The following is a 22742-nucleotide window of genomic DNA, read 5'->3' as shown; positions in this document are numbered from 1 at the left end:
TTATACACCAGTCATTGAAAGTGGGCATGCAGGTACAGCAGGCGGTGAAAAAGGCGAATGGTATGCTGGCATTTATAGCGAGAGGATTCGAGTACAGGAGCAGGGAGGTACTACTGCAGTTGTACAAGGCCTTGGTGAGACCACACCTGGAGTATTGTGTGCAGTTTTGGTCCCCTAATCTGAGGAAAGACATCCTTGCCATAAAAGGAGTACAAAGGAGGTTCACCAGATTGATTCCTGGGATGGCAGGACTTCCATATGAAGAAAGACTGGATGAACTGGGCTTGTACTCATTGGAATTTAGAAGATTGAGGGGGGATCTGATTGAAATGTATAAGATCCTAAAGGGATTGGACAGGCTAGATGCAGGAAGATTGTTCCCGATGTTGGGGAAGTCCAGAACGAGGGGTCACAGTTTGAGGATAGAGGGGAAGCCTTTTAGGACCGAGATTAGGAAAAACTTCTTCACACAGAGAGTGGTGAATCTGTGGAATTCTCTGCCACAGGAAACAGTTGAGGCCAGTTCATTGGCTATATTTAAGAGGGAGTTAGATATGGCCCTTGTGGCTACGGGGGTCAGGGGGTATGGAGGGAAGGCTGGGGCGGGGTTCTGAGTTGGATGATCAGCCATGATCATAATAAATGGCGGTGCAGGCTCGAAGGGCCGAATGGCCTACTCCTGCACCTATTTTCTATGTTTCTATGTTTCTATGATTTGGAAGATGCAATCATCGATAGGATTCCATGAAGGTAGTCCATTATCCGTACTAGGTGTGTGTGCTGATTCTGTTCACTTACAGTCAAAGAAAAGAACACGGCAGCATACAGGTACAGGAGATGAATTCCTCCATTGATAACAATTAGGAAGTAATCCAGTTTTATAATATTGTAGTACTATTGACAGGGTTCTAATTTGCTCTGTATTTCATTTAAATACATAATTTGTTACTCAGTTAAATGGTTACTTATCTTTTTTTTTAAACACACTTTTTAAACTATTTGCATGAAACTTCAGCTAATTGCGACAGCTGTTCAATTGGTCCAGAAGTGTTCCAATTTATTGGAGTGCACTGTATATTTCCTTTTCCTGTTTAAATGAATCTCAGGATAGTATATGGTAACATATACATGGTTCGATAATAAATCTACTTTGAACTGCTGACTGCAGACAAGTTTATAAGCAGCAATAGGAGAGACAGTGAGGTGCACTCCATTCCAATGAAACCAATTTCAGAATACAGCTACTTATGGCTTGTCGGTGAAGATTAATTTTTACCACTCCCTCCCCATCCCCAGACAATTTTAACTGTTGCTCTATTTGTTCTTGGAAATTGCTGTTTATTCTTACTACTCTTGTCTATTTTATGTTGACTTTTACATTTATGGGTCAATGTTTGATGAGCCTGCACATTCTCAGGTGACTGAGGCGTGACTTTCGCGGGGAGGCAATTTCTTGCGCTGACCTTGTGGATGCTTGAGGTGGCTAGCTGGCTGATATTTAATTTTATCCCCCCACTAAAATTGCTGCAGCAACAAACTGAGGTCATGAAGGATATTACAATAAACGTCTGTTTATTTCACGATCACAGCAGGCAACACAAGGTCCTGGAGAGGTTCCATCGACCACATCTCTGCAAATTTCTCTAAAGCCACCAGCGGTGACGTGGCGCGGTAGCACAGTGGTTAGCGCAATGCTATTACTGCGTCAGTGACCTGGGTTCAATTCCTGCCGCTGTTTGTAAGGGATCTATACATTCTCCCCATGACCCTGTGGCTTCCTCCCGTGCTCTACTTTCCTCCCCCATTCCAGAGACACGTGGGTTTGCTGGATCTCTATTTTTCTGATCCTTAGGGATCTGCCAGGATTGAGGAATGCTGAGCAGTGTTAATGCTTAATGATTGTTTATTTTAAAGTGCAAGCAAACATACAAACACTACGCAAACTAAATAAAGAGCTGAGAAACGGAGCCAAGATGAATGAAAAGCATTCAGATGCCGTAAGTGGCGCCTTTGAAAAATCTGCCGCTTTTATATTTGAGATTAGAGAAATTCCTTAGATAAACTAAACCAATCAATGATTGCACAATTACATCACATGAGTAATGTGCTAATAGTTAGCCAATGAAAAATGAGAAAAGTGATAAACCGTTAGTTTAGCTGCTATACAGTTCTCTGCCAGTAAGTGGGGATGAACCACCACATCCTTGTGAAAAATACATGAGCTTCTTAAAAAGTATAAATGATTAAAATACAACTTTAATCTTACATTAATTCATCTTATAAAGAAAATACTGGTTTCCAACAGGATAGTAAGCTAATTAGTTGCATGGGTATAAATAGGTAGTATGGGTTTGTTGGGCTGAAAGGGCCTGTTACTATGTTGCATCTCTAAATAGATAAAAAAATATAAACAAAACAACATCAGCTTCCTCCTCCAAGCCAACGTTCCAATAATTGAGTCTCTAATTACACTAAAGGACAAACCACAAAGGCCACTTAACTAATACCAGACTTCCAAAGTAAGTACTCTATTCTATAAATCACCTGGTAGACAGAGAAGGCTGTTCTCAAAACATTCCTTGCCATACAACTTGCAGAAGAAACATTCAGGACGGCATCGAAAACTTCATGCTCGTTTGCCCGAAATAAAGTATTTAAGTGGCAGAAGAAGGGAAGCCTTTCCAAAACTACTTAAGCCATCAGGCCAAGCAACTCCTATTAAGTCTGATGCCAATCCTATTGGCCCCGTCAGCTCCTGTGGGACAGGGGAGGACACAAGTTGTTCTCAACCCTGAGGGACTATCTTTGGCTGGGATAGATAGTGGAGGATGAGGGAATATGGAGAGTAAAGCAGAGGAATGGGGGAGAAAGAGCCTACCTCCACACTACAAGGTTCTGATGCCTTGTAAGCCACTCCCAGTCGATAGAAACAAATAGGATCAGTACCAGTGAATTGTACTTCATCTAAAAAAAATCATTTCAATTACTTTAGTAGATTGAGAACGCCAACCTCTACCATAAAGGAATCCGTTTCTATGCATTAACAGTAACATACACTTAGAAATCATTTAACATAATCATTACCTCATGGGGTGAAGGAGGAAAGAGGGAAAACTAGAGAGAAACTTAGCAGGAGGTGAGTTAAGGAGGACACATGAGAGTGAAGATGCTGCAATGCTCAGCAATCAATAATCTTCTGCTGGAGGAACCGCACAGGTTGAGCCGTGGTTTAAGGAAACTGGAGGGCGACAATGCGGGAGGCAGGCAAACCAAACCGACCTTCCTCGAATCGACCTACCAGCCCTTTCTATCTCCGTAACGCCTCCTCCGCCACTGCAGTGTAGCAGTTAGTGTGGCGCTGTTACAGCTCGGGGCATCAGAGTTCAGAGTTTAATTCCGGTGTCCTCTGTAAGGAATCCGCACATCTTCCCCATGGAATGCAGGGGCTACCCCCCACCACCCCGTCCCCCGGTGCTCCGGTTTCCCACCCACAGTCCAGAGGTGTACCAGTTAGTAGGTTAATTGGTCATGAGGGTTAGATCGGGGGTTGCTGGGCAGTGCTGGTCAAAGGGCCAGAAGAGCCTATACTGTGCTGTATCTCTAAATAAATTTTGTAAAAATGCTCTACTCCATTACAGATTAGAAATCTACACTGGCTCCAAGCAGCTAATGCAAACAGTGGACATAATATGGGGTCAGAATGAGTGACCTCAAACTTTAGGTAAATTGTAAGTTACACAGGGGTCTACTTTCTCCTACCTGGACCACCAGGAGAAGAGTGACAAAAGTAGAGCTCTTCAAAAACAAACCGCAGAGGACCCAATGAGCCAAGAAAGGGCAAACACAAACATTGCAACTTTCGTTACGTAATCATGCTCGTGTCAGAGAAAGTGGAAAAGCTATTAATCCAGAGCAGTTCTGCGTTTTGCAAATACAGTATGTCTGAAGAGCCGATACTTGATCAGAGACAGAAAGATGATCAAAAACTTTCTCCGGTGAACCAGTTGTCAATAAAGCAGGTCTCTTCTGCTATTCCTGTGTCAGTCAATGATCTTTAGTTAGGCAATGTGTCTTATTAATATTTTTTAAAACTGTATTGGTCTATGCAGCTCATGCACATTTATATTGACCACAAACTACATTAACTATTTATACCTCAGTAGGTTGTGTTTGAACATAGGATTTTAGGATTTTATCCTTCAACCACATTACAAATCTCTTCATGTAAACTTCTGTGATGCAAAACCATAGTAATATTATGGAATCATGGAGCACTTCAGTGCAGAAAATGGCCCTTCTGCCCATCAAGTCCATGCCTAGTCCCATCCACCCACAACTGGACCACGCCCCTCGATACCTCTCCCATCCATTAACTTGTCTAAACTTCTCAAAACTCACATCCACCACCTTTGTTGGCAGCTTGTTCTGCACTCGTACCAACCGGAGTGAAGTTTCCCCTCAGGTTCCCCTTACATATTTCACCTTTCACCCTTAACCTATGACCTCCAGTTCTGGTCTTACGTAACTTGGTGGAAGAAGCCTGCTGGGATTCACCTTATCTGTACAACTCATAATTTTGTATACATCTATAACATCTTCTATGCTCCAGGGAATAAAGACCGGACCTAGTCAACCCTCCCCTATAATTTAAGCAAATCCCATTTCAATTACTGAAATTTTACAAAGAAAACAACCGAAATGGAGAAAATCTTCCCCAAGATCCATAATAGATTTTCCAGCAGTTGTGCTCATAGCCAGGCATTGACTGAGCTGAGGGCTCAACTCCAGCTATGGGGCCTGCACTGTACAGTCGGTCTCTAGCACAAACGTCTCCAGGACCTCCCCAGTCTGGACTTGGATTTCCGCCCGCTGAACCAGACGAACCCGACTGAAGTACACTGATCCCAATGAACTCAATGAGAAATTGAGTAGATTAAAAAAACCAGATGGTTCATTAATGCTTATTAAAATTATTAATTTATTAATGACCTTATTAACGAATAACTAACCTTATTATGGAATAAAAAAACCATGATTTTTTTTTTCTAACTTTTGACAAGTCTTAAGTTTGACATTCAAACATTCATTTTGAGTAGCCAGCATTGACCTAGTCACTGTTGCCCCAGGCCTCACAGGTGAGGGAGAGTCCCATTTCTTAAGGACAGCACTTTGCCTAGATCCTGTTTGAAGAAGAGGACAGCACAGGAATCAGACAATCAGCGAACCTGGGGTGGGTACAAAACCTGCCCCAGTGAGGCTTTGCACTAATAAGGCCAAGTCATGAAACTGAGGACTGCATATTAAAATGTGCTTGGTCTCAAATGTTAAGCACACACTAAATGTACAAGTCAGATAACACATAATATAACGTTAACCTGCTCCAAAACCTGGGCCTCTATAGCTCCCTATGCAAATAGGCCTTCAACTTACTCACCAGAAGACCACAATCTGTGAGGATCAGAAATAACATCTCCTTCTCGTTAACAATCAATACTGGCGCACCTCTGTTCCTGGGTGTCAATATCCTTGAGAATCTATCCTGGGCCCAACATATTGATGCAATTCCAAAGAGGGGACACTAGCGTCCATGTTTCATTAGGAACAGATATATTTCATTCAGTGTTTGAGGAGATGCACTATACCACCAAATTTCTACAGATGAATTCTAACTGACTCCCTCACTGTCTGGTATGGGGGAGGGGGGAGCATTGCACAGGATTGAAATAAGCTGCAAAAGTTGTGAACTCATTCAGCTCCATCATGAGCGCTAGCCTCCCCAACATCCAGGACATCTTCAAGGAGCAATGACTCAAATAGGCAGCATGCATCATTACGGGTCGCCATCACACAGGACATTCCTTATTCTTATTGCTAACATCAGAGAGGAGATATAGGAGCCTGAAGGAACACACTAAATGATTCAGGAACAGCTTCTTCCCCTCTGTCATCAGATGTCTGAATGGACATTGAACCCATGAGCACTACCTCACAACTTTCCCCCCCTTTTAGCACTACTTACTTCATTTAAATTTTTTATATACATACACATTTCTTTTTTTATATTTTTTCTGCTCAGCATAACAAAACTTTCAATTTAGATACATTTACATTTCTTCCCCTCACAGATATCAGCTGTCAGAACACTTCCATCAAAATGTAGACATCACCCCAACATTCTATACAAAAGCTCTTATTAGTATAGCAGACAGGTTTACATCTACATACTGCAGAAAAGGTTGCTATGTTTTATGAAAACTATGCTTTTGAGTGTACCATACATGTCAAAAAGTCCAAAGGAATGTATTTCATGATTAATTTGCGCCAACCAAAAGGTCCAGGGGCCTTATCAGATATCCAACAAAGTAAAATGTTCTTCCTCACACAAAAAGTCAGGACGTTAAAAAGTTTTTTCTGCTGTGCATTAACAATACGACTGCTGGGTAAGCCTAAGAGAAAAGACACTGGGTCCATTTCAAGCTCCATCTTCAGAATCTTTTCCATTTCACCCAAAATATCACTCCAGTATGCCTGAAGCTTGGGACAAGTCCAAAAACAGTGGGTGAAAGTTCCAGTATTTACTTTACATTTAGAACATATTGGAGAAACCCCCGTCTTAAATTTCAAGAGATGGTCTGGAGTCAGATGGGATCTATGCTGAATTTTGAGTTGCAGTGCTTTAGTTCTATTGCAAACTGAAATTTCCTTTGCATTATCACAGATGTCTTCCCATGTTTCAGCTGTAATTTCTACTCCCAGCTCTTCCTCCCAGACCTTTCCCAGCTGCTCAGCCTCTTCACAAGAACATTCCCTCAGGATACTGTAAAAAGTACTAATGGAGACTTCACCCTTAGAACAAAACACCCTCTTTTCTATGTCAGAACTATAGAAATCAGTTAACGTGTTGTTTTATTCTGTATATAATCTCTTATCTGAAAGAAATGAAAAAGATCCTTGATGGGTATGTTAAATTTCTGTACTACTTGACTAAAAGACCTCATCATTCCTTCATCAAACCAATCTCCTAGATGGAAAATAGCCTTAGAAATCCAAAGCTTAAATCCAGAATCCATTATGCCAGGCTGAAAATCTGGACTGCCAGTTATTGGAGTGAAGGGTGATATTTTTGCTGAGTTGCCCTCAATTTGTCGCACCACCCTCCAAGCCCTGACCGTATTAATTGTTATTGGATTGCGACAATATTCCTTAATTAGTTTCATCTTATTGAGGAAAAGCAAATTAAAAAGAGGGCATTTTGCTTATGAAGCTTCAATGTTTACTTAGGCATATTTATCACACCTACGTTTGATCAATTGTTCAAAGCTAACTTTCCACAGTTATTTGACAAAATCAAACAGGATCTTCAGCGATGGAGCACATACACATTTCTTACTGTATATTATTATATACTGCAATTGTGATAGGGTCCTGAATTACCCCCTGAACTGTGCTTTTGAAAAGAGAGAGAGAGAATTGCTCAACACCAGACACTTTGTTATTAAGAGAGAGAGAGAGGGAAAGACTGTTTGGAGATGGTGTTACGATTTCTCTGCAGCATGTTTACACTTTGCAAGGGCACTGGCAGCTTCTGTGTTCTTACAGAGAGAGAAGGGAGGAGCTACTTGATGGACAACTGGTGTTCAGCACAGTGAGATAAATAGAAGGTCAGCTGATAGACTGACAGTCATATAGTTTTGGACACTGAATGAGCTTTGTTGTGCCCACAGAAAAGGTGGGTTTTGGAGGATCAATCAGGCGGATTGATCAGTGGCTCTCGCAGTGTGAAAAGGGTGTGACCGGTGGGGGGTTATTCGTGTGTCCAACCCTCGCCTGGGTTGATAATTCCACCACAGAAGGGTCCCCTTTGTTGTAGTCACAGTTAGTGACCTCTAAAGGATTTCGGAGGACAACAGGAAGATCGACAGCGTCAGCTCACCTGAAGATTCAAACCTCTCTCTCTCCATCCCTACTCAACTCAATACCATGAACTGAACTGAACTTTACTCATCATCGTAAGACTATCTATTTACCCCTAGCCTGAAGAAGCTTGGTTTTCATATATTTCCCTACTTATACATATCTAATTATATATTACTGTATCGTGTAGTTACTAATAAATACCATTAGTTAATAGCAATACCGGACTCCAAAATGTTTTCTATTTCTGCTGGATCTTTAACCTGTCACGAGGTATGTGACACAATGTACTACTGCCACATAACAACAAATTTCATAACATACACCAGTGATATTAAACCTGATTCTAATTATTTTAGTATGTCACGTTACAACATATTAAGAAGATACCATGTCTCACACCAACACAACTAAAAACTAATTAGGGTCATATGCCCAGATAAAGATCAGAAGATAACAAATTAGAAACACAAGAGGGGCAGTTAATAATGGAGAGCCTAAAACTTAAAGGACAACCTTTCTCATCCAAGTGCCTGCCCAGTGCCAGTCGCAATAAGCAAGAGACCAACTGCGGTTAGAAGTCAACATGTTGCCTTTCTTTTCTTTCTTGGTTTCATGGCTACCTGGAGAAGAAGAATTTCACAGTTGAATACTTCAATAAGTGAACCTTTGAACCTTTGATATGAAGGAGGAAAAGGAAATGCTTAGCCCCCTGAATTCCTACATAAGAATATAAGACATAAGAAATAGGAGCAGGAGTAGGCCATCCGGCCCATCGAGCCTGCCCTGCCATTCAATAAGATCATGGCTGATCTGTCTGTAAACTCAGCTCCATCTACCTGCCTTTTCCCTATAACCCTTAATTCCCTTACTATGTAAAAACCTATCTAACTGTTTCTTAAATATATTTAGTGAGGAAGCCTCAACTGCTTCCCTGGGCAGAAAATTCCACAGATTCACCACTCCCTGGGAAAAACAGTTTCTCCTCATCTCCGTCCAAAATCTTCTCCCCTGAATCTTGAGGCAATGTCCCCCAGTTCTAGTCTCACCTCGCAATGGAAACAACTTTCCTACTTCCATCTTATCTATCCCTTTCAAAATTTTCTTTTCTACAAGATCCCCTCTCATTCTTCTGAGAGTATAGTCATAGGCGACTCAAATCTCTCCTCATAGGTTAACCCCTTCATCCCTGGAATCAACCTGGTGAACCTCCTCTGCACTGCCTCCAAAGCCAGTATATCCTTCCTCAAGTATGGAGACCAGAACTGCACACAGTACTGCAGGTGCGGCCTCACCCGTACCCTGTATAGTTGCAGCATGACCTCCTTGCTCTTGAATTCAATCCCTCTAGCAATGAAGGCCAGCATTCCGTTTGCCTTCTTAACAACCTGTTGTAGCTGCAAGCCAACTTTTTGCAATTCATGAACAAGCACTCCCAAGTCCCTCTGCACAACAGCATGCTGCAATCTTTCACCATTTAAATAATAATCTGCTGTTCTATTATTCGTTCCAAAGTGGATGATCTCGCATTTACCAACGTTGTATTCCATCTGCCTAACATTGTATTCCATCTGAATTCCTCTGGCAATTTGTTTTTATTTGCTCCAGATTCCAGCATCTTCTGTCCCTTCAGTCTCCGTTCACAATGATTGGCACCCCCCTGTCAGATACACCCTGATGGCGAACCTTAATGATGGATACCGCCTACTCGAGTCATCGCTTCTTGAAGATGTCCTGGATGCTGGGGAGGCTAGTGCCCATGATAGAGCTAACAACTTTCTGCATCTTATTTCAATCCTGTGTCACTTAATCACAGAGGATGTGCAAGGTAACAATGGTCCAAGCTCCACTCAGTTCTTGCACCCCCCCCCCCACTCCGGTGGTGATGTGATTCACTGAAAATAGGCCATTTGCAGCAGTCAATCCCTCTCCAATCCGTCTACAAGAGACAAGGAAACTCCTACTACAGCAAGACTTTGAGCTCTTTAGGTCCAAAAACACAAAGCATTGCTAGCTTTCGCTGTGCTACATTCCACAACAATATCGGAGGGAGTTGGCATCCTCTCCATCACTTAGCATTGGTTACTATTTTCATTCACATTTGAATGCACTCACTCTAAATATTCAACAATAAGGGACTGTTCCAATTGTGAGGCACGAGGCGCAATTTAACAATACTTCACTGCTTACTGTGAACCTGCAATTAAATGGCACTCCCAAACAATTGGCTCACTTGGCCTGCCGCAAGATATGCAAAGTAGCGCCATACTCTACTCAAAAGAAACATGCTTAAATTGCATCCCTCAATAACTCCTTAAAATGTTTCACAATGAAGTAACTTTAAGTGGTTTGATTTCAATGAAGTAACATAATCATTTAAGCACCCAGCAAGGTGAAATACAATGGACAACGAATGCAGGGATCAATAATTCACTTCTTTCCTACCTTTTCCATTCAATGCCTTTGAACAGAAAATCCTACAAAAGGTAGTGGATTCTGTCCAGTACATAACGGGTAAAGTCCTCCTGACCACTGAGCACATCTACGTGAAACAATGTCATCGGAAAGCAGCTTCCATCATCAGAGACCCCCACCACCCAGGCCATGCTCTTTTCTCGCTGCTGCCATCAGGTAGAAGGTGCAAGAGCCTCAGGACTCACACCACCAGGTTCAGGAACAGTTACTACCCCTCAACCATCAGGCTCTTGGATAAAAGGGGTAAACTACACTCATCTAATGAGATGTTTCCACAACCAGTGATCTCACTTTAAGGACTCTTCATCTCGTTATTTCAGGCTCTCGTTATTCACTTATATTTGCATTTCAACAGCTTGTTGTCTTCGATGCTCTTGCTCTTTCACTGATCGTGTTTACAGTTACTATTCTGTAGATTTGCTAAGTATGGCCACAGCAAAAGAATCTCAGGGTTGTATGTCGTGACATGCCTGTGCTCTGATCATAAATTTTACTTTGAACATTCCTAAACGGTCCCTCAGGATCGAGGATGGGTATTTTTTCCAGGTCCCACTCAATTCTGTGGACTCTGAGATGGTTGATCATTAACACAGATTCAAACCAAGGCATCTGGAAGATACCTTTTTTTTAAACATTTACAGATATAGCACAGCAACAGGCCCTACGAGCTCGTGCCAATCAACTGCACCTATATAACCAATTAATCTACTAACCTATATGTCTTTGGAACATGGGAGGAAACCCGATCACTGGGAGGAAACCCATGCAGTCTGAAGGAGTACGTACAGGCAGCAGGGGAATTGAAACCGGGTCACTGACGCTGAAACAGCATTACGTTAACTGCTATGCTACCGTGTTGATCAGTGATACTCCATTTCAAAACACAGCAGCCACTCCCAAACACATTTAAACAGTAACTGGACCACTGTTCATTAATTGCTTAAATTACTTCAGTGAAATCTGTTTTTATTCTTCGCAGGACGTAACACTGCACAGTGATTGCAATGAACATGTTACTGACAACCAGCAAGTCCCTGATACTAACAACTGGTCTTATGACCTTGTGGTCTAACGGCGACTTGATAGCCATTTAGTGAACTAAACAAACAACTTAAAGCTCTAAACAAAAGAAATAGTCACTGATTTAATATCACAACTCAAATGCAGAAGCTGGAATTTAAGGAGTTAAAGATTTACAGTTCCTCTGCTTTTAAAGATTAGGGCAGCACGGTTAGCACAATGCGATTACAGCACCAGCGAAACCAGTTCAATTTCTGCCAGTGACTGGAAGAAGTTTGTATATTCTGTCCATGACTGCACGAATTTCCTCCAGGTGATCCGGTTTCCTCCCACAGTCCAAAGACGTACAGATGGCTTAGTAGATTAATTTGTCACATGAGTGTAATTGGGCTGGTAGGGTCTGTTGCAGGGCTGTATTTCCAAATAGAAATATGTAAATAAACCTTCAATCGCCTAAAATATAGCTTGTTATCTTCAAAAATACCTTTCAGGATGAGATGTAAAAGACGCAAGATTCCAGAACCAGAGCTAATAATTATCAGGCAGAGCTGTGATGTTTATTCTACGCTGTTCCCTCAGTGATAAGACACTTAAGCAGCAGTCAGGAAAATTAATAATTTTCAATCCAAGGTAAACAAGTGGCTTGAAACCAATACTGACTGACTTAAGCATTTTTCTCTTTTTTTGTTATTTTTTCCCTTTGAAGAATAATTATCTCCTCTGATCTGAATTAATAAACAGTATGCAAGAAGATAATGCTTCTACCATGGGTTCCTCTTGTTAAAATGGCAGACAGTCTGTCACTTTATCACGAGAGCTTTGTTCCGTGTGTTAGTGTAGCACTGCCTCAGTATGACAAGACAGTGTAAGCTAATGAAACCAAATCCTTTAGTGGCTGTTCATCTCAAAATCCCCCAAATCAAAGCAGTGTTGTCAATTGAGCGGAACCAATGCACAGAACAGGATTGCAAATGGGACTTCTCCGAAATACTCCATTTCCAAAATGCAGTCTCAGCCTATCATGTCGACCTCCCTTACCGACGCTGCTCAAACTGCTGAGTTCCTCCAACAGTTTGCTTATTGCTCCAGATTCCAGCACCTGCAGCCAATTGTTATTACTGAGATACCATGCAGAGCCCAGCCCTTTGAATAGAACCGCCCAGCGATCACCCCAATTTAATCCTTACCTAATTACGGGACAATTTACAATGACCAGCTAACCAACCAACCGGACTGTGGGGGGAGACCAGAGCACCCGATGAAAGCCAATGCAGTCACAGGGAGAACGCACAAAACTCCTTACGGGCAGCAGCAGGAATTGAACTGGGGTCGCTGGTCCCATAAAGTGATGTGCTAACCACCATGGTACCGACCCACCATGGGCACGCTGACCACCAAAAATATACATTTTATACCGACTGTTAATGTGAGGGCATGTGGCCAAGTGGTTAAGGCATTGGACTAGTGACCTGAAGGTCGTGAGTTCGAACCCCAGCCGAGGGAACGTGTTGTGTCCTTGAGCAAGGCACTTAATCACACATTGCTCTGCGATGACACTGGTGCCAAGCTGTATGGGTCCTAATGCCCTTTCCTTGGACAACATTGGTGTCATGGAGAGGGAAGACTTGCAGCATGGGCAACTGCTGGTCTTCCATACAACCTTGCCCAGGCCTGCGCCCTGGAGAGTGAAGACTTTCCAGGCACAGATCCATGGTCTCGCAAGACTAACGGATGTCTTTACTCTTAGCCAATACATTTTTATTCTTCCTAAATTCCCATCAATTAGCGGCACCACTACAGCCCAGCACCATTACAGCTTGAGGCATCGGAGTTCAGAGTTCAATTCTGACGCCTTGTGGAAGGAGTTTGTATGTCCTCACCGTGGAATACATGGGTTTCCTCCTGCTGCTCCTGTTTCCTCCCACACTCCAAAGACGTACTGATCAGGTTAATTGGTCATTGCAAATTGTCCTGAGATTAGGCTTGGATTAAATATGCAAACACGAGGAAATCTGCAGATGCTGGAAGCTCAAGCAACGCACACAAAGTGCTGGCGGAACGCAGCAGGCCAGGCAGCACGAAGGGTCTCAGCCCGAAATATCAACTGCACTTCTTCCCATGGATGCTGTCTGGCCTGCTGCATTCCACCAGCATTTTGTGTGTGTTGCTTGGGTTAAATAGATGAGTTGCTGGATGGTGTGACATCCCCCCGATTTAAGAGAAAAAAAATCCCTCAATTACAAACAAGAGGGAATTTACATTTCAACAATTAACGTACCAACCCACACATCCATTGGGATGTGCGTGGTGGGGGGGGGGGGGGAACCAGAGTACCAAGCAAAACCCAAACAGTCTCAGGAGGAACATGAAAACTCCACACAGACAACAGTCAGTCAAGACTGAACACAAGTTGCAAGAATGACAAAGCAACAGCTCTGTTAGCTGCATCACATTGTTGCCTGTTTTATATCTAGGACAAGCTGAAAACTGGTTTCTCATTAGAAAAGCAACATCTTTCGTGTGTCTTGCCTCAGTTATTAATAGTCTTTATAAAGTGGCTTTAAAAACCCGCAGAGAACCATTTACATTTCTTATTAAATACATTATTTTAACATGTAAAACAAGACGACGTTCACAGGCTTAAACACGGCATGCAGACTCAGGGTCCAATTTGTTCTGAAGCACCCTTCACCCCACCAATTCCACCCACAATCAAAAGATCAAAACATGGCAGTGGGGGGTGAACAGGGAGTAAGACACCTCCTGTAATTCTACTATAGTATGATGAGGAGGAATTTATTCAGAGGGTGGCAAATCTTTAGAATTCAATACTGTAGACAATTTGGAAGCCAAGTTATTGGGTATATTTAAAGCAGAGGTGGATAGGTTCTTAATTAGTAGGGGGTCTCAAACTTATGGGGAGAAGGCAGGAGAACGGGATAATAAATCAGTCATGATCGAATGACAAAGCAGACTTAATGGGCCGAATGGCCTAACTCCGCTCCTATCTCTTATGCAATGAGCCAAAAAGCCTCATTCCCCAAAACCATCAACCTCTCACCTTCCACTCAAAGACCCACTTTCAACACTTTAGTAAAAGCTTCGTCTCTCTGCCATTAGATTTCTGAATGATCCATAAATACTCCCTGACTATTCCTGTTTTGTAGTCTTTATTTATCCAACTATTTATTTTATTTGTGCCTTATAGTAATTTCATTTTTATACCTTGCTCTGCTGCCACAGAACAAGTTCCATGACTCATGTCGGCAATAATAAATGTGACTCTGATCCCAGCCAACCGAGAAGATAGCATTAAGTAAACATCAGCAGGCATCTACCTCTGTCATGGTGGGAGGAGCAATATAAATGCAATCACTTCTTGTTGACCAGACTGGAGTATTCAGGCTATTTCGAGTGCAGAACACCGCTCTGAAGGAAAGGGTTAAGAAATGCCAATTGTGACAGTGAAATGATTTAGCACAACGGAAGAGAGAATGGTGGAAAAGAGTAGAGGAAATAAGAGCTAATGATGAGCTGACAGAATCACTGATATATTTACACAAGTTCCATATATAATAATGCACACTAAATAAATACAAAACTATTAATGCCCCACTTCAATGTTTGATACTCGATTAGTGGTTGACTTATGGTTGGTAAGCATCACATATATCCCATACAACAGTTGGAGCCTTACCACTGGCACGCTTGTCTCAGCACAGATGAGAATAATCACGCCCTTGAGGTATCAAAACCGCAATATTTTCCAATTTTACAGAAGAAAGCACTGGCACACACCAGGCTGCAAAATAAAACATGCAGAAAATTATGGAACAAACTTGAAAAAACACTGAGAATGCTCGGCAGGGCAGAAACATCAGGGCAGAGGAGAAAGCACTTAACGGAGTAGAAATTCCTCCCTCAGTCAAACATGTTAAATGTACAGCAACAATCTTCTGCAGGAGCTCAACGGCTCAGGCAGCATCTGTGGAGGGAATTGGAGAGTCAACAAGAATGTTCTCGGCCCGCCTTTTTACTCTTTTCCATGGATACCATACACACAAACAATGCTGGAAGAAATCACAGGTCAGGCAGCATCCACGTTGAGGAATACACAGTCAACATTTCGGGCCTGGACCCTCTATCAAGACTCAGGGGAATAAACAGTCAGTGTATTTGGGCCAAGACATTTCATCAGGACTCAAGGGAATAAACAGGTCTTGGAGGCTTATTAGTCTTCAATACCATCAAATTCTACCATCCTAACTCTTTTCTAATATTGATTTCTTTCAGTTCCTTCCATTCTTTTAGATCCTATATTTCCAATATATCCAGGAGGTCACTGTGTTCTTCTTTGTGAAGGCAGAACTAAGACTCGCCAAGCTGTCAGAAAATTTATTTCTGATTTGGAGTTCTCCCCCATCTTCGTCTTTTTGTTTCAGTCGTTCCATTTCTATCCTTGTCATCTCGACCTCAGCTGTCCCATTCTGGCACCCAACAGAGCATTTAAGCTTAAATTTTCCCGCAAGTTGTAGGGTCCGTATGGAAGCAAGGCATTGCTCTATCAAATCCTGATCAGTGCATGCTCTTCTTCTTGCTAAAACCATTGGCCATGGGGTACAGAGGCCTTGGATTTCTCACCACCAAGTCCAAAAACAGTTACTACCTTCAATCATCAGACTCCAACATGGACAACTTCACTCATCACTAGGCAGGAGAGTAGTGTAGTGGTTAGCAAAATGCTTTACAGTACAGGCCACCCGGGCCACTGCCTGTAAGGAGTTTCTATGTCCTCCCCAAGACCACGTGGGTTTCCTCCAGGTGCTCTAGTTTCCTCCCACAGTCCAAAGACATACCAGCTGGTAGCTTAATTGGCCATTGTAAATTGACCCAAGATTAGGCTAGCATTAAATTGGTGATTGCTAGACGGTATGGGTCAAAGGGCCAGAAGGACGTACTCCACGTTGTATCTCAATAAATAAAGGGACTTTAATCTGATTCCACAACTGTGGTCTCACTTTCAAGGACTCTATAACTCGTAGTGTATTATTTATGCTTCTATTTGCATAATTTGTGTTCTTTTGCACATTGGTCGTTTGTCAGTCTTTGTTTGTGTCAGGGGTTCCCCAATCTGGGGTCTACAGACCTCTCAGTTAACAGTAGGGGTCCATGGCATAAAAAATATAGGGAACCCTGGCTTATGTATAGTTTTTCATAAATTCTATTGTTTGTCTTTATTTTCCTGTAAATGCCTGCAAGAAAATGAATCTCAAGGTAGTATATGATAATATAAGTGCACTTAGATTTTAAAAAATTACTTTGACTTTGCATGTCTCAACCTGAAATGTCAACCATCCCTCTGCCTGAGTAGCAGAGTTCCTTCTGCAATCTGTATTTTGTTCATTTCTCCCTATCCATTCTATTTAGGGAGTGGACAATTGAAAACCAGAAAATTAAGATTGTTCTGCACAACTGCGACATTAACAACTAGAATTTAGATGGTGCTTTGATCATGGTGAATTATCCATTGAACTTCACAGAGGAATGATTGAAGGAGCATTGATACTAAGCCCTATCAGAGGACAACAGAACAGATGACTGAAAAGCTTGATCATACAGGGAGAGTTTTAAAGAGAAGGCCCATAGTGGATGAAATATATAATGTGTAATGAGAGCTGGATTTGGAAGAGCACAGAAATCTGATAAGGTTGTAGAAATTAGAAGAGCAAAGCCATAAAGACCATGAGAATAGGAACAGAGTCTGGCCATTCTGCCTACTGAGTCTGCTCTGCCAGTCCATCACGTCTGATTTATTATCCCTCTCAATCCCATTCTCCTTCCTTCTCCCTGTAACCTTTCATGCCCTTACTAACCAAAAACCCATCAACCTCTGCCTTAAATATACCCAATGACTTGACTTCCACAACCATCCATGGAGGGAACCTGGCAGCAAGATAGTGGCTGGCGGAGCGGGTGTGAGAAAGAGGAACGTTCAGCCCTACTCAAGACGCTCAGCTGCCCCATCCATTGATGAGTATGTAGAGACCATAATCATTCACTTCCCTTGTTACATTTAGGCGTAAATCATCCGTTCATAATGTGCCATGCCATATCATGTGGGTGTTCATGGTCTTTCCATGATCATGATTATTCTTGGCAAATTTTCCTGCATTAGTGTTTTGCCATTGCCTTCTTCTGGGCAGTGTCTTTGCAAGACGAGTGCCTCCAGCTATTATCAATACTCTTCGGAGCTTATCCGCCTGGGATCAGTGGTCCATTAACTAAGACTTCTGATTTGTCCCAGCTGCTCATACGATCATCCGCCACCTACTCCCAGGGCTTCATGTGACCCTGACTGAGGGAGCTAAGCAGATGTTGCACCACGCCCAAGGGTGATCTAGTGGAGGGAAGGAGCACCTTACACCACCTTCAGTACCTTCACTCCACAAGCCTATTATTTATATCCAATTTGCTGCTAGAATTCCCACGTTGATGGCTACCCCCAATAATCTGGACAATCTGTCTAGTTACAGGAGATCAAGCAACAGTGAAGTGGGTAGATTGTGACAAAGTGGACTAATCTGAAGAGTAAGGGATATCATGACAAATATACCTTTAAAATGTGACGCACACTACCAGAGACTTTCATTATATAAGATAAATAGTGCGCCTCAGGGGAGGTTGCAGTTCAGTGATGAGCTGGAAGACTGATAAGGAATGAGTCTCCAGAGCCAAGTTTATATTTGATGTTCTGACAGCCATTCCCAAGAGCACTGCAGGACAGTAAAAAGCATCTTAAAGAAAAAGAATGGGCACGGGATAGCGACTGCGCTGCTTTCTGCGAACACTCAACTCTCACGGCATTGATCTCCACAGTCAAGAGTGAGTGACACAACAGTTATCGATCAACACTGCAACTCACCACCGAGTGGGCAGCTGCCGCGAGGGCCCAGCATCCTGAGGGGGGGCTGTTCCTCCTCCCTGAGTTTTCCCCTCAAAACATACTTTCTGTATGGAGTAGTGAAGATGGAGGCGGGGAAAAGGGTTGCCCCAGAATGGAACGGCCTACGAAAAGTGGCGGACGCAGCCCAGTCCATCAGAGGCAAAGCCCTACCCCCCCATTCAGCACATCTACAAAGAGCTCTGCCACAAGGCAGCAGCATCCATCATCAAAGACACTCCCCGCCCCCCACCCCAACCATCCAGGCCATGCTCTCTTCTCACCGCTGCTGTCAAAAAGGAGGAAGTAGAGCCTTAGGCCCCACACCAACAGGTTCAGAAATAATTATCCCTCAAGCATCAGGCTCTGAACCAGTATGGATAATATCGCTCAACACAACACTGAACTCAACCTACAGTATGTACTCACTTTCAAGGACTTTACAGCTCATGTTCTCTGTATTATTTATTTTGTATCTGCACAGTTTGTCTTTTTTTTCTACACACTGGTTACTTGTCAATCTTTGCATGTCATTCTTCCATTCATTTTATTATGAACGTCTGCAAGAAAGAACCTCAGTGTAACATACAGTGACATATACAGCCAGTGGGCACTTGGCTAGGTACCTCCTGTATCTAATAAAGTGACCACTGATTATGATTGTGGTCTCTGCTGCTGTAGCCCATCCTCTTCGAGGTTTGATTGTGTATTTAGAGATGCTCTTCTGCACACCACTCTTGTAACAATGGTTTTTTTTGAATTACTGTCAGCTTGAACCAGTCTGGCCATTCTCCTCTGACCTCTCTCATTGACAAGGTATTGTCATCCACAGAACAGTCACTTACTGGATTTTTTTGTTGTGTTTTTTTGCAGCATTCTCTGTAAACTCTAGAGACTGATGTGCATGAAAATCCCAGGAGATCAGCAGTTTCTGAGATACTCAGACCACCCTGTCTGGCACCACAATTATTCAACAGTCAAAGTCACTTAGATAACATTTCTTCCCCATTCTGATGAATACTCTGAACCTCTTGACCATGTATCCATTGAGTTGCTACCACATCATTGGCTGATTATATATTTGCATAATTGAGCAGGTGTACCTAATTAAGTGGCCACTGAGCGCATGTTTGTACTTTGATAATAAATTTAATTTGAATGTTTGAACCTTTGTAAAGTTTAAAAAAAAAGGTTCACATCCCACCTCAGGGTAACTACAATACCAGAATTAAAGTCGTTGAAACAGCTTTGCATTTGCAGAACCAAATTTAATTAAATCTGCATTAATCCGATGTTCACATCTTAGTTTTCTGAGGAGAAAAAAAGGCAAGACTTCTACAGCACATTTGTCAAGTCCGCACGGTGAAAAAGAGAACAAGATAGAAGTGACGAAGAGTGAAGGGCAGATGTGGAGGGAGGATGTGTCACTAAATCAATAAAGAAGTAAATTATGGCAATTTTGGATCAGCTTCGCAAACTCTGTGCATCTGCATTCTCTCACATTATCCATGCTAAAATGGTGATGTGCAACGCTGCCAGTAATTTGCCTTAACTTAACAGTTATCCAATTCCGACTAAATGCTCAATCACAGCTGTGCTGTGCATGCAGATTTACACTCACATCTCTTCAGGCTCCCAATTAAAAAAAATCCCTCCACAATTTGGGGATAGAGATATAATACATAGAAAAATGCATACAATATATGAAGCCCCCATTTCTCCCCACCCTCCCCCCACCCCACTTTCCAAAATCTTCTGGTTATTGAAATACGGAGATAAATCTGACAATTATTCCAGCAAGGAGTTTAAGCCACGAGTCCAGTAGTATCCATAAATCTAACAGATTTCAAACAAAAACAACCATTTTAATTTCTCTCTCTGCCCCACAGATGCAAATTTCCACTATAGATCAACATAGGCAATCCAAGAGGTTGTCTACTCTGTTTCTAATGCGATGCTCCTGAGCAACAGCTTGAGAAGATTGGAGGCGTATGCTCTCTGACAGTTGCTGGCCATTGTTTCAATTAAAGACATCAGTTACAATGAACACTAACAACTGAAAAACTAGATTAGGACTTTAATGAATGTGAAGTTTTACATACACCTTAACCTGAATAAACTGCGATTACTTTTTTTTTCCAGAGACCGGGAAGGAGCTCAATTGAGTCCATTAACATTCCGATTGGGTATTCTAACCTGTTGAGTGAATCTTAACCCTTTCTGAAAAAAAACAAGCCCCTGCTGTCCTTCAGAAGGTCAGATGATACACTAACATTTTAGGCTTTGCAGGCTTGTGCAATGCCAAGGGCTGCCAGAAGGCGGCACACCCGGACAGGATGAAAACCGATCAATCAATCTGAACAATATTAGCAAGACCTGAGCCATATTTAATTTGTATTATCATAAGCAGATTGAATATTCAAAATACAGCGCATTAGAGTTATATTGAGATATAACCCCAAAATGCTACATTTTATAGAATAACTTATTTAAATCCTTACTTCGTTGAAACTATTTAAGTAAATCCCATTAGTAATTGACACATCAGCTGCAGACTCTGAGATAGCAAGCTTCGTTTTCAGACAGTGATGCTTTTTTAACCGCTAACCCGAGCTGGTTAAAATGGACATTTTCCCGCCGTTGTTTTTATGGAGAGATCATACTCCGCCACTCCACCCCGATGTATGACCAGCGAATAAATACGGACCCTCCACAAGTCAAACACATCATGGTCTATCCGGTAGTAAGTACCATCAGATGCAGAAGAATTAAAGCCGTAGCAACACGTTTTAACTTTTCGAAAAGTGATGCTTAATTGAAAATTCATTACTAACTTCTAAACAACAAACATACACAAGAATATCTATGCGTATGTACTGCCTGACAATATATATTATCAGTGTCTAGCTAGAAGGTACAAGTTTTTCCTCCCAATTCTTCACAGAAGGTTTGTCTATCTGTGCACTGACTGTGTTATTTAGGTGCTGGATTATCCACGTTTGGGGGAAAGCTCTTCTTCGGTGCCCTACGCCCGGTACACGAAGGACAAATAAACTTAAGCACTGTTAAAACCCGCTCATCCAAAAAACTCCGTGACTTCAACTCGATTTGGCAATTTGGGAATAAGAATTAAACGCAGGTTCTAACGTATTTCCGGGATGCCAAGTTTTTTTAAGACGATTATAGTATATTAAACAAATATTACGTCACAAATACAATTGGTTATTAAATAAATGCCAGGTCACTTCTGAATCAATTTAGGGCCACCGTGCCCCAGCAGATATTGCAACATTTAGTAATCAAGGGCAGTTCCACTTAGGACTTTATTGCAAAAGTTCCGCAACTTTAGGATGGAGGTTTCAGTCTAAGGTTGCGTATTGGCTGAGGGCTGCTTTGCGAGCTGTTCATTCACTAGCGGGAGATTAACACTCTCCGCCGCGAAGCAAGAAGAGTGAAGGGAGCAGTTTGCAACAGTTCTGTGCCAGTAATTGAAAAATCGATGCAGTGTCCAGCAGTCAGACACACGCTAGAGTGGGGGGAAAAATAAGCACTGGTCACCTCCGTTCATTGATATTCATATCCCAAACTGCTAGAGCATTTCTTCAGCTTTGCAGATTCAACAAAAATATTTATTTTTCCTCCAAAATTATTGCAACTTGGTCTCGACTGAAACGAGTCAGGGAAGAGTGGGAAACTAAGGTGATAACAGAGGGCGTAAGTGGAACTGCCTTTGCAAGTGACAGACTCAGATTGCCACTTTTTCCTGCTGACGGAACTTGACAGGGCATTGCTTTGCCAGTGGTGGACAGTAACAGCATTACGCTTCAGTGCATTCCCCAGCAAGCGACAATATACTCGTTGCATTGCCCCCTTACCCTTCTCCCCTCGACTTATGGCGCAGAGAGCCAATAACAGCAGCCAGCAACAGCATCTCAGAGGAAGCGTCCTCATGGTCTTTCCTCTTGGGCTTCCTCGGTGACGAGAGGAAACCTTCGCAAACCTTGCGGCTTCTTTAACTCTAACGATAGCGGGTCATCCTGGTTCCGGCGGCTGGACGACTGCAAGGCAATGGGTCCTTTCACGCCGCACTTGCAGTCCGCACCTGACACAAACTCCGGCTCGGTGAGCGCGATCCAGGACTCCTTTTGCAACCTGCTGCGCGCAGCCTAACCTGATGAGAGCCCGGGGGCTGTGATCGACAGCAGCGTCGACCAACCGGCGCCGCAGAACTCCGTATAAGGCTCGCCACTGACTACCACTAGCCAATGGGAGCGGCGGGGCGGACAGCGCGCTTGCCTCTCCCTGTCAGGCTAGGTTGAGACGTGAGCCGCTGTTCTGCAGCGTTGAGACTGCTGTGAATAAAAAAATAGAGAGGGGAGGGAGAGAATGCAGC

At 42.6% G+C, this 22742-nt stretch overlaps 1 protein-coding gene across 5 annotated transcripts in view; it reads right to left on the bottom strand.

Annotated features, from left to right (window-relative positions):
- LOC140201841 (netrin receptor UNC5D-like) overlaps window positions 1–22456 on the bottom strand; it is a 903393-nt gene extending 880937 nt beyond the window's left edge. For all 5 annotated transcript variants that reach the window (XM_072266557.1, XM_072266558.1, XM_072266559.1 and 2 more), the window contains exon 1: window positions 22225–22456. In XM_072266557.1, the coding sequence (XP_072122658.1) occupies window positions 22225–22300 (76 nt within the window). In that variant the 5' untranslated portion in view covers window positions 22301–22456. The remainder of the gene's footprint in view (window positions 1–22224) is intronic.
- Between the last annotated feature and the right edge of the window lie 286 nt (window positions 22457–22742).

This window comes from Mobula birostris, chromosome 8, assembly GCF_030028105.1.
Source record: "Mobula birostris isolate sMobBir1 chromosome 8, sMobBir1.hap1, whole genome shotgun sequence".
Taxonomy (NCBI): domain Eukaryota; kingdom Metazoa; phylum Chordata; class Chondrichthyes; order Myliobatiformes; family Myliobatidae; genus Mobula; species Mobula birostris.
This window is presented reverse-complemented; position numbering and strand designations above follow the sequence as displayed.